This window comes from Nicotiana tabacum, chromosome 20 (assembly GCF_000715075.1).
Source record: "Nicotiana tabacum cultivar K326 chromosome 20, ASM71507v2, whole genome shotgun sequence".
NCBI lineage: Eukaryota > Viridiplantae > Streptophyta > Magnoliopsida > Solanales > Solanaceae > Nicotiana > Nicotiana tabacum.
In genome coordinates this window covers 34,439,289-34,451,300 of record NC_134099.1, presented here as the reverse complement: position 1 = coordinate 34,451,300, position 12,012 = coordinate 34,439,289, and the positions used below count along the sequence as shown (strand labels likewise).

General features: G+C 35.3%; 2 protein-coding genes across 2 annotated transcripts; one reads left to right on the top strand and one right to left on the bottom strand.

Annotated features, from left to right (window-relative positions):
• Positions 1-763: 763 nt before the first annotated feature.
• On the top strand, positions 764-3,652 carry LOC107822437 (formin-like protein 4). Its single transcript, XM_016648987.2, has 2 exons — positions 764-2,063; positions 2,164-3,652. The coding sequence occupies exons 1-2, from the start codon at positions 985-987 to the stop codon at positions 3,488-3,490; spliced, it is 2,406 nt and encodes an 801-aa protein (XP_016504473.2). The 5' UTR covers positions 764-984; the 3' UTR covers positions 3,491-3,652.
• A 770-nt stretch (positions 3,653-4,422) lies between these two features.
• LOC107822436 (uncharacterized) lies at positions 4,423-7,979 on the bottom strand. Its single transcript, XM_016648986.2, has 5 exons — positions 7,720-7,979; positions 6,432-6,586; positions 5,832-5,918; positions 5,333-5,491; positions 4,423-4,733 (listed from the first exon to the last, which is right to left on the bottom strand). The coding sequence occupies exons 1-5, from the start codon at positions 7,829-7,831 to the stop codon at positions 4,635-4,637; spliced, it is 612 nt and encodes a 203-aa protein (XP_016504472.1). The 5' UTR covers positions 7,832-7,979; the 3' UTR covers positions 4,423-4,634.
• Positions 7,980-12,012: the final 4,033 nt, after the last annotated feature.

Here is a 12,012-nt window from a genome sequence, read left to right as displayed (position 1 = left end):
ACTTAAAATAATTAGACTTTAGACTTAGCCATTAGTTGTTTGTCTCTTTCTAAGCTCCTTCGATCATACAAATTTTATAATATTTCTGTTATGTTAAAGTACGTTACATATAAACCATTTCAAATTTGTTGGAATGTTAATTTATAGTGATGAGAGTCTTCCTTCTGACTTTTTACGGTTGCTTATGAGACGTCATTATCATTTATGATTAATAATTAATTGTTGAAAAATTAAATATAAAAATTAAATAATCGCATCAGCACATCCTTGTGTTTAAAATATGGTCAATAGAAAAGGAAAAAAGCCAGCAAATGCAGACTTTGTCAACGTTTTGGCCAATTACCAGAATTTAGAGCCATGAAAAAGTAAACAAACTCAGCTACCTCTACAGCTATATGCTGGTTAGTATACATAAATATATCATGATTTAAACTTAACAGATTTTATGTTTTGATTCTTTGAAAATAAGGGTTCGCGATTTAATTTTAATACTTTTTTTTAAAAGATTTTCCACGTATATACTATAGTTTATGTTGAAAATAATGAGCTTCAAAGAACTCGCTTTCAATCCTCTAGGTCCGCCTCTATTAGTAAAAATGCGCAGCTTGGTGCACTAAGCTCCTGCTATGCGCCGTGTCTGGGGAAGGACCGGCTTACAATGATCTATTGTACGCAATCTTATCGATGGGTTTCTACAAGAGGTTGTTTCCACGTACTTAAAATTACACTTTAACAAGGTTATGGAGTTATGTCCTCCATAATAATTTGGTTTAGGTGAGGGGTAAGCTTGTCATTTCCTGCATTAATATCCCCCAGGAAAGAGCTTAAAATACCGGGAAAATCAACTACTCCCCTTTTGAAAGTGTCAGCAAGAAAACCATATACCAAATCCAAGAAAGAGAGCTTTTCAACGACAATGCTCAAGATAAGGCAAAACATAGCTTCTAAATTTCAAACTCATTTCAGTTCCATCCAAATTAGAAAATGGCTGCCACTTCTTGGCTCTCAATGATTCTTTATCTCTTAATTGTTTTCATTCTTTCTATTATTCCAAAATCTTTTTGCCAATCATTATCACCACAAAATGTTGAAACTTTCTATCCCTTTCCTTTACCAAATCTTCTCCCTCCTCCTATTCCACCCGTTCAACGGCCACCACCATCTCCGCCTCCGCCGCTACTTCCACCCCCTACTACACCAGCCGATACGCCTGCGCCACCGCCTTTTGTGTTAGCATCAGATTCATCATCAAAGAAAGCTGTTGGAACAGCTATTGGTGTAACTGCTGCTAGCACTATAGTTTTATCTGCCCTTTTCTTCTTCTTTTTGGTTAGGTACTCGAGGCGTAGAAGAAAGCAACGAGAAGATGGCGCGAGTAGTGATCCACGGGGTACTGGTGCTACCCCTGTGGTTGCAAAAGATGAATTCTTGAAATTTGAAGGAAATCTTAAAGGGGTGATTGTAGATGAAAATGGATTGGATGTGCTTTATTGGAGAAAACTAGAAAGTGGAGAAGTTAAAGAAAGTTTCAAGAAAAAACAAGTCTTTTCTAATGCCTTAAAAGATGAAGAAGAAGAGAAGAGAATGATTAGTAGAGGAGGTGGTGGTAGGAGGAAATCAGAACATCCAATCCAAGAATTGCCTCTGCTTAGAGGCAAATCTTCAACATCTCAAAGTCCTTCTTGGCTTGAACTAGAAAATAAACAACCAAGGCCTTCTGATGGCATAGTTTTTAAGCCTATGGAGAAGCAAGACTCTTCTAGCCAACTCGAGTCACGAGCTCTGCCTCCAGCTCCTTCACCACCGCCACCACCACCACCATTGCCTGTGACAGCAATTCAAAAGGCGCTCAATCCTCCAGCTCCACCGCCACCAGCGATAAGGAAAGGCCCTCCACTACCCCCACCACCCATTAATCCTAGTGGCTTGCCTTCATCATCAGGTGAAGGCACTTCTGGTAGTGGAAATGATAAAGTGAAACTGAAACCATTGCATTGGGATAAATTGAATGCTAATGTTGATCATTCAATGGTCTGGGACAAACTCGACCGTGGTTCCTTCAAGTAAAGATCTTTCAACTCTCCTATTTCCTACTAATTTCCTCAACAAGTGTATGTTCCACTATCTAATTTGTACTGAGTCCTTGTTTACCTTTGTATGCAGGTTTGATGGAGATCTTATGGAGGCTTTATTTGGATCTGTTGCTACAAATAAGAAGTCCCCTGGAAGAGAAGGGAGATCATTGAGTCCAAGAGAAGAAATATCAGGTCCACCATCTCAGATATTCATTCTTGAAACCAGGAAATCCCAAAACATAGCAATTGTACTCAGGACCCTTGGTGTTACTCGCAAAGAGATCATCGATGCACTAATCGATGGACAAGGTCTAAGTGTTGAGACTCTAGAGAAACTGAGCAGAATATCCCCAACAAAAGAAGAAGAATCAGAAATTCTAGCATTTGAAGGAGACCCTACAAGGCTAGCTGATGCTGAATCATTCCTCTTCCATATCCTCAAAGCTGTTCCATCCGCCTTTATTCGTTTCAATGCCATGCTTTTTAGAGCAAATTATGGCGCTGAAATTCTGCACCAGAAAGAGTACTTGCAGACACTGGAATTGGCTTGCAAGGAGCTTAAAACTCAAAGATTATTCATGAAACTTTTGGAAGCCATTCTGAAAGCGGGGAATAGAATGAATGCTGGAACTTCTAGAGGAAATGCACAAGCGTTTAAGCTTACTGCTCTCAAGAAGCTCTCTGATGTGAAAAGTATGGATGGTAAGACCACTTTGCTTCACTTTGTTGTGCAAGAAGTAGTCAGGGCAGAGGGCAAACGTTGTGTGATTAATCGTAATCAGAGTTTGAGGCGTAGCAATAGCCAGAGTAGTGGAAGCAATGCCATTCCAACATCAAAGAATTCTATTGAAAGTGATGAGACAGAGAAGGAGTATATGATGCTTGGTTTACCAGTGGTCGGCGGCCTAAGTTCTGAGTTCAGTAATGTAAAGAAATCAGCTGCAATAGACTACGACTCGCTATCTAAGACGTGCTCGATGTTAACAGCTCAGACATCAGAAATCAGGAGGCATTTAGCACAATGTGGCAGTGATAAAGGACTATTTGGAAAAGAGATGAAAAAGTTTCTGGATGCTGTAGATAAAGAAATAAAAGCAGTGAGAGAAGACCAAGATAGAGTGATGGAACTTGTAAAGAAAACAACAGATTATTATCAAGCAGGAGCTTCAGATGATAAAGGGTGGCAACCACTTCAACTATTTGCCATAGTTAAAGATTTCTTAGAAATGGTTGATCAAGTTTGTGTAGAAATTACAAGAAACATGCAGAAAAAGAAACCCCTTGTAGCTGTTACAGGATCATCATCACCGGGAATGGCGAATAATAGGGCTGTTAGATTCCCAAAATTGCCTGCCAATTTCTTGTCAGACATTTCAAAGAGCAGTTCTTCTTCTGATTCTAGTGATGATTCATGAATACCAGAAAAGAAAATCTGAAGGGATCAAGCCTGTACATAGAGAGGAAAGGATAAAGCATTTTAAGTGTACACAGATTTGTTTCACTAATGATTTTAACTCTGACATTCTTTTCCAAGTGTTTCATGATTATGTGAAATGAATTTCAATTTTTTTTCCTTATCCACAAATGTTCTTCTCCCAAGATTATCCAGCTGGAATTTTTTATGCAGATGTTGAAATTAAAAATATCTGAAGTAGAGGGGTGTGCTACTCTGTTGCCATTAAGTGCACCAAGTTGAACCATAAACCTTCTAACAATCATTAATGTGTTTTTAAAGAAGTTGAACTACATCCACCTAATGAACAAGACTGGCAAATCCGCACTTTCAATATGCAAATAGTTATATAGAATATTTAAGGCTTCCGTCCTAAGTACAAAATTGTATGTGTTAGAGCGTCCCACATTAGTTGAGCAAATGGGCTGTGATCTCCTTAAATGGCAGTTGGATAATCTTCATCTCACGAGCTAACTTTTGCAGAATGAATTACAGAGTTAGGTCCAAATTCATTTTCTTGATATAGTATCAGAGTTAAACCATCCCTATTCTTGGTTTACCCAATGTCAGCCACCGTGGAATATCTCCATGCACCAAATATCCAGTCCTTGGGTGTGCAAGGGAGGGAGGTGTTAGAGTATCCACATCGGTTGAGGTTATGGGTTCTTGTCTCCTTATATGGTCTTGGACAACTCTCACCTCACGAGTCATCTTTTGAAGTTGAGTTCGGCCAAGGTCCATTTTCTTAACAATATGCATCTAAGAAGGTAACATTCAATGCATAGGCGATAAATCGCTTTATCACACTTTTGTTCTTGCTTGAATAGAAAAGGTAACAATTGTTTTATCACACTTCTGTTCTTGCTTGAATAGAAAAGGTAACAATGAATGCACAGAAGAGAAATAATAGTTTCGATATTACGTATTTCTATAAAATCCTAATCATCAATATACAGAAACAGGAACTCCCACCTAGGGAAACCTTTTTCATTCCAGAATTGTTTTATCAAGTTGGTTGTGTTCATCATATGTTAGGCAAGCATACTCTTGACTATTGTACAAACTTCCTTATGGTTTAGACCATTTGGCATGGAAACCAAGGGTATCTATTTGACCTCTTTACCACTAGCCAGACGACTCTTCTCTTCTTCGACCTGCTCAAGCAATACTTGCAACTCTGCTTCTGTTAAGCTCTCTAATCTTTTCTGCAAGTCGAGAAAATTCAAGGCTCAACCCCACAGAATAATCACAGAAAAACTTGTAATTAATTAAAGGATGAGCATAAATATGAGAATGATGAAAATAATCCCTTTAAACTCTCAGGTGACATTGACTCCAAATTAATAAATGCGCATAAAAAAGGGTAGGAGACAACTATACAACCCTATTATGCTGTTCCTTTTTCCCCCAATATGATACAATCTAGTTGAGGACGATGTGAGAAGCTGAAGAATTACCAAGAGTTCTAGAATGAAGCTACATTTTATAGGGATAGTTCAGCTGAACTTAAATTCACAACACAGAAAAAGATAACAGCTGCAAGACTAGTAAATTGATTAAAAGAATCATTTTTCCTTGTTTTTTAACTAAATGGTAGACATAAGAAAATAAACTAAATTATATGGTTAAATTTAGTGTAACATTTGCTAACTAAGTAGAGCTTAGGAGCGTCTGCTGTAATTTAAAACCTTTGTGCATCTGATGACAATGTTTCTTTAAACACTGTTCGGCAAATAGAAGACATGTCATTCTTAAGATGTGAAACAGAAGGATTATTGAATGTTACTAAAAAAAGAAACTGTACCTCCATGACTTTGCTTTCATAGTCTCGTAACTGTTGAGCATATGTCATTTCCTTGTTTGAAACCCGGAAGATGTATGTTGATATCCATCCAACTGTTAGACCCAAAACGAGGACTAATTGAACTACATTTCCAGCTTGTAAAGGGTCAAATCCCAAGAACTGCATAAGATGTTCGGATCAGAATTATTACAAACATGAGTATATATAGGAAAACATCCCCCCAAAAACATAGGGGAAAAAATAGAAATATAAGAGAGAAAAATGGATTATCAGAAATCAGTTCACACAAAACACCATAAATATACACCTTAGATAAGATAGATTTTCACTTGGATAGGGAACATATCATATATCAGTAATAACAAGGGAAAGTACCTATGGACTATATTTATCACCCAAGTAGCTTTTCACAAAAGTACAGAAGCATTTATTTTCATTTAAAAAAGAAGAACCATATGTGTAAAAAGATATTGAAGATGTGTAAGAAAAATCATAATACCTCTAATCCACTCTTTAAGCCATACCCTAGAAGGGTAACTCCAACGCCAATCAATATAACATCCTTTCTCGTATAGCCAAATGGTGTCTGCATTAACATCAAATTTTTGAAATGACGAAACACAAAAAGGACATACTTCTAAATAAGAGTTAACAAGAGTTCCAGAATTCAAAAGCATAACCACAACAACAACAACAACAACAACATCCCAGTATAATCCCACAAGTGGGGTCTGGCAAAAGCATAACCACAATATGGAAAGAAAATGTTGTTGGTTTTAGCATATTAAGCAACCTAAAACAATTTGCTGGTAACAGAAGTTCAAGTAACAAAAATTCCTGCCCTCCAAAACAAATAAAAGCTCGCATAAGTGATTCTGTTTTGCTAACACTAGATTAAGCAACTTTCTCCTATCTGAAAAACTCTAAATGATGATTCAAGGTAGAGGACATTGCTAAATGTTAATGATAGAAGTTTGTTCATCATTGAAGTGGTAATAAAGAAAAACGAATGAATTTTCTCCAAGCTGATGATGCAAGAATCAGAACAGCAGATTCATATGCATAATATAGAAACGCAAAATTCAAACTCTAAACATGCCTTATTCTGGCCAAGAGCTTCATCGTTACTGTCACTCGGTTTTGAGCTGGCTCTGGTGATTATAAGTGGAACTTTCTTCAAGCCCATGTTGTAGGATACATTCCTCAGGGAAGGGGAAATTCCTACTCTGAGATGTCTCTGGGAGTTAGTTATTTCTGCAAGTAGGACACAAGTGTAACAAACAATTTCTTAATCAAACAATTGAAAATCGAATATCAAAGTTGAACTAAATGTTCCTCCACAACTCCATCAGACTTCCAACACCGTTTAAAAATAAAAGTTATACCATAAACATCAACAAAATGCAAGAACGTGATAAGGAATTTGTTTAACGTGAATTTGCTGAAAACACTCATATTATTGGGATAAACTCTTTTGCGTGGATTAAAATTTTATGTACACATTTTATAGGTATATATATAGCATCACTTACAATTATAATTTAAATTGACGAATATACGAGCCTATTCTGAACTGCTCTAAATTCATGTAAAGCAGCCTAACAAATATGACCACATCAGATTTGCGAGGGAAAAAAAAACCTCTCCTCTCATTCCTCACCACATAGATATTAACTGGAAGCTGAAACCTTCTTTTTCACTTGATAAACTTTTCTCTTCAGTAAAGAAGCAATCTTGGATCATGAACATATATTACTTCTTAGTCTAACAACAATAGCTAACAATTCTACAAGATCACAAATGCTACTATTTAATATATCCAAAGGGTTTTCAGAATATAAGCAATTCAGATAGAAAAGTGACTGAGCAAAAGCGATCAAACTTTATTTTGATCAATTAGCCTTTGTTAAATTTAACTCTTCTATGTGAGTTTCCCAAAGCATAGTTAGTCCAAACACATATAAAGAAGTAGAGTTGTGGTATGTTGACCACCAAAATAAAAATAGAATCTTCTAAAAGTAAGAGAATTTATATAGTCAATCTCAACTAGTTTGGGATTGAGTTGTAGTTGATTGATTGAGTGATCAGGAACACACTCCTACTTAAGTGTACTAGTTATGTGTTCATCCGAACCAATAGCTTTGGCTCAAACCCTATATATATGTGCTACAAAGATCCACTAAATAAGTACATATAGTAGATTTCAAACCTAGTTAATCAAATGGGCTGCGATAGAATATCCAACTCGAACCCATAAATCCTGATAACATAGATTTGTAAAATATATGAAAAAGCCTTATATGAATTCTCACTGTTCATGTCGCTCTATTTAAGTCGAATGGACCATCTTTAAGTAGGAGGAGCTTTGGAAAATGAGAATGACTCACCTGGTCTAATTCTTGGTTCCATCAACGGAATAGAAGAAACACCCATCAAAGAAGAAGCTCTAGTTTTGCATAAAAGGCTACTATATACACCAGTATACGCTGTGGAACCCATTGTACTTAAGTTACCTCTACTACTCGAGAGTTGGGCTGAAATGTTTTCCTATGAATGAATTAGAGAAGAAAGAGGGAACCAATTAAGTTATTTTGAGAATTGAGACTTGAGTGGCTCAAAGTGGAGCAGCCGCGCAACAGTTTTAACCGCTTGTTATCCTCTAATTAGTTTAAATATCTTCTGTTTTTTGGGTCCATGATCTGGGTCGGGTCACGGGTTGTCAGGTGGGTGGGCGCAGATAAATGGATTGGGTTTGGCAAATGAAATTTGGTACTAGGAGTTTTTTTTTTTTGGTTCCTCTTAATATTTCTAATTGTTGTAAATAGTAGAGAAAAATGCATAAAGACCCCGTTCAACTTGTCCTGGAAAATTATTTATACATCTAAACTTTACGGGTGTCCTAACACCCCACTATTATTAAAACAATTGTATTTATCTACTCCCTCCTAAGCCCTGGCCAGCCACGCGTCTTAGACAACCGAATTGAGCGCGTCCTTGCTCTCTTTTAATTGTTGAAAACACCCAAAAAAAAAGAATAAATAAATTTTTAACGTCAAATAACCCCCAACCAACGGTAAAATCCCTTCTTCCCCAATATTTTACCAAACCCAATTGAAGAATCCTAATTTATTCTTCTTCTAAATTCTGCCGAAATTGCATCAAATTGCCCTTTGAAGTTTTAATCTTTGAAAGCAAAGGTTAATCTTTCTCCTTCTTAAGAACCCTAATTTCTTTCCTTTATTATTCTTATGTCTTTCTCCTAAAATCCAATTATCTGATCTTTGAAAGCAAAGACAAATTATCTGACTTTGATATTGTCTGTTTATGTTGTAGTTGTTGCAATGCCTTTAAAAGGCTTGAATTTGACAAGGCTTTGCACGAAAGAGGAAGAAAATGAGTCAAGTGGAGAAATTTGATGCAATCATGGTTATGTGCTGCCTTTGTTAACAGCTTGGACCCCTCCAAATCTAGGAAGAAGATATTGGGTTTGTCCATACTATGGGGTAAATGACAGTGAAATTTTTTCCAATAATTAAGTTGTGAAAAATTATCATTGATTAATTTTCTTTTGTTATTCATCTTAGGGTCCACGATCTTGTGATTTTTAGGTTTGGAAGGATTCCGAAATTGATTCTAGGTCCAAATTTGTTATTCTAAAATTTCTTGACAAAATGGATGAACTTGAAACTGCATTAGAAGGCTTTGAAAATCTTGCTAAGCTGAGGGCAACTTTAAAGGTTGAAAATACTATAGAAGGGGAGAAGATGAAGAAGATTGAGGCTCAATTGGTGTAATTGCAAGTTGATATGGAGAAGATGAAAGAGAAGAAAAAGAAGTGGAAGAGTAAATTGGCTAAGTCCAAGTCTAGGGAAAATGTACTTTGGTTCATTATATTGGGGATGTGTACTATACTTGTTGCTTGTAGGTATCCAGAAATGTCATTGAAAGAAGATGCAATGAGGTTGCCATTTTGAATCTAATTTTGTCATCTCAATATGTATGTAGTTGTTGCTCGTAGGTTTTATTTTGTATGTTTGCAATGGACCTTTCATTTGAATGTAATGAACCTTTCAACGAAATGTAATCAAGTGTTGTTTCTAATGAAATGTTGTTTTTACATTGTGAAGTGTTGTAGATGTGTTCTGTTTGTTTCTTTGTATGCCCAGAACTTGGAAATCAACAATAGACACATAAAAGACTTAATATGGCAGCTGCATAAACTGTATTAAAACACATATTTGGTCTCATTGACCTAAAAGAAACAGACATAATAAACAGTCACAAAATGAAATAACAAAACATCTATTTATTGTCATTGTAGCAGCAGCAAAACAGACACCATAAGATAACAAAATGCGAAATGTAGTCTACAGCTACCTAAAAATCCTTATCATAATATAGAATTGCAGTCTATAGCTGCTTAAAATTTTAGCATAATGCAGTCTATTGCAATACAATTATCAACAAAACAATATCTTGATCAATTGGGTTGTTTTGCAGTGGTGCTTTTCTGGCTCAACTTAGCAGCCCTAGACCTTGTTTGAATGAGTTACTTGCCTCTCAATTGTTGAAACCGCCTTGATGTCATAGCTTCTTTACCTTTCCATTTAACATATCGTATTGGTTGATGGCCTAGATCTCCAGTTACTTCTGTTGAAGACCTCACATTCTTAAAGTTTGTAGAGGATATTCCAGGCTGCCAAAATCCAACAGAAAATCAGATAATGAATTCACCTAAATATGAGAGGTTGTGTTAGAACTTACATTTTGAATTTTGAAGCCACTTTGAGTATGTAAAACTCACATCCCAACCATCCTTGGCTTATTATATTGTGTTCTTACATCAGTGCTAGTACCAACATCCTACATCAACCAATTAAAAGTAAGAATCTGGCAATTATTTTAAAAAGAGAAAGAAGACATTAAAGGGAAGAACTTCAACTTTTCTTTAGAACCTTTTGACCTACCCCTTCCTCTTCCAGTACTTTGCTTTGGTGGCTTTGAACTACCAACACTTACAGGCACAGAACTTGCTGAAGTAGCAGCGTATTACTTCCAGCAGCTTTATGACACCCGCTCTTGTTATGACCCTGTTATGACAATTGCTACATGTCATTTTCACTCTACTTTTGGACAATTTTCCTGTCTTATTTTCACCTGGCTCTTTTCTTCTAACCTTATTTGGCCTGCCTGGCATCTTCTTGACATGAGGTGGTATAACAGTTGGAATTTGAGACTCTGGCCATATATTCATACCCAAGACAGGCTGAAGAAAGCAACTGTATATTTTCATGTAAGTGGCAGTACTGTACCAGTGAGAAATATAGTTCAAAGCGACTACATTTTTTCTATAAAAATTAGTCTCTAAAATAAAGAAAGAAAAATCCTAATTAATTACTAGCTTTTATAATTTTAAGAAAACATGACATGCTAATTGCTTGGTTAATACAAATATTGATGAAAAAAAAGAATTTTACTCTTAATTTCGAAATTTTAAATAAAATAAAAATTCAACAACTAATATTCAAAATAAACAAATATAGCTAGATTAAAACTCAGCATTGTTATTATTTTTTTAAAAAAAATATTATTGAGATTAATTATTCACAATCATTTGAAACTAGATTTAACCATAATTACTAAAGCTTATTAGAAAGTTTATTAGACTTAAACGTTCTTCTAATCTTGCTTAAGCTCAAGTCATGCCTTAATGCCTAATTTACGATGTTTAATTTAAATTCATGTTTTAACTAAATTTAGCTACTTGTTCATGATCAACCTACAATCTTGAAGCCTTCATAGCTAGTCAATTAACCTGTTTTGCCGAACTGATTTATTACAGACTAACTTATGATATTATTTTCTTATTCCAGCTATTATTTAGTAATTCATGAAATAGCTTAAATACAATCAACAAAAGAAACAAAGAAAAGAAAAAACGAAATTAAAACTTCAAATTTTCATTCTTCATATGTATTCATGCTTCATATTTCGGATTACAATAACCAGCTTTTCAGTTGTGTACCTGATATTGGAAGCAAAAGAAAATGAATATGAGAATCAGCAGCAGCAGTAAAATCAGTACAACACAGCAACAATAGCCCAGCAACAGTAACAAACCAGTGGAGTAGTAATCCAAAAAAAAAACAAAATCTTCCAGCTTTGATGAAACAACAATTAATTCTGATTTCAAACAACAAAAGAAAGCAGAATATTTTTTTAGTTTTTTTTTATTTTGAAAGCTTAAATATTTTTCGGAATTTTCTATCTCTTAAATGTTCAGCCCTTTTCTCTCTCTTATTTTCAGATTTGTTTCTCTCTCTCGTATCTGTGTATTTTTTCTCTATCTCTCTGTATTTTTTTTTTGATTTCAAGACTTCACATATATAACCCATCCCATAAACCTTTCAATTAATTAAAATCAATACTTTTTCTCTACACAACCCATTATCTTCCCACTCATTTCCATTACATTAAATAAACATATCACACCACCCCATTTCATTTTGTCCCTCATGCCTAACATAAAATAATGCAAGATTTCCCTTTAAATTAAATCTTGTCCTCCCTTTATATTAAATAATCATATCACAACCCACCCCATTTCATTTTGTCCCCCATGCTTCAAATAAACAATTACAAAATGTACAATTCCTAAACTACCCCTTCTGACCTTACTG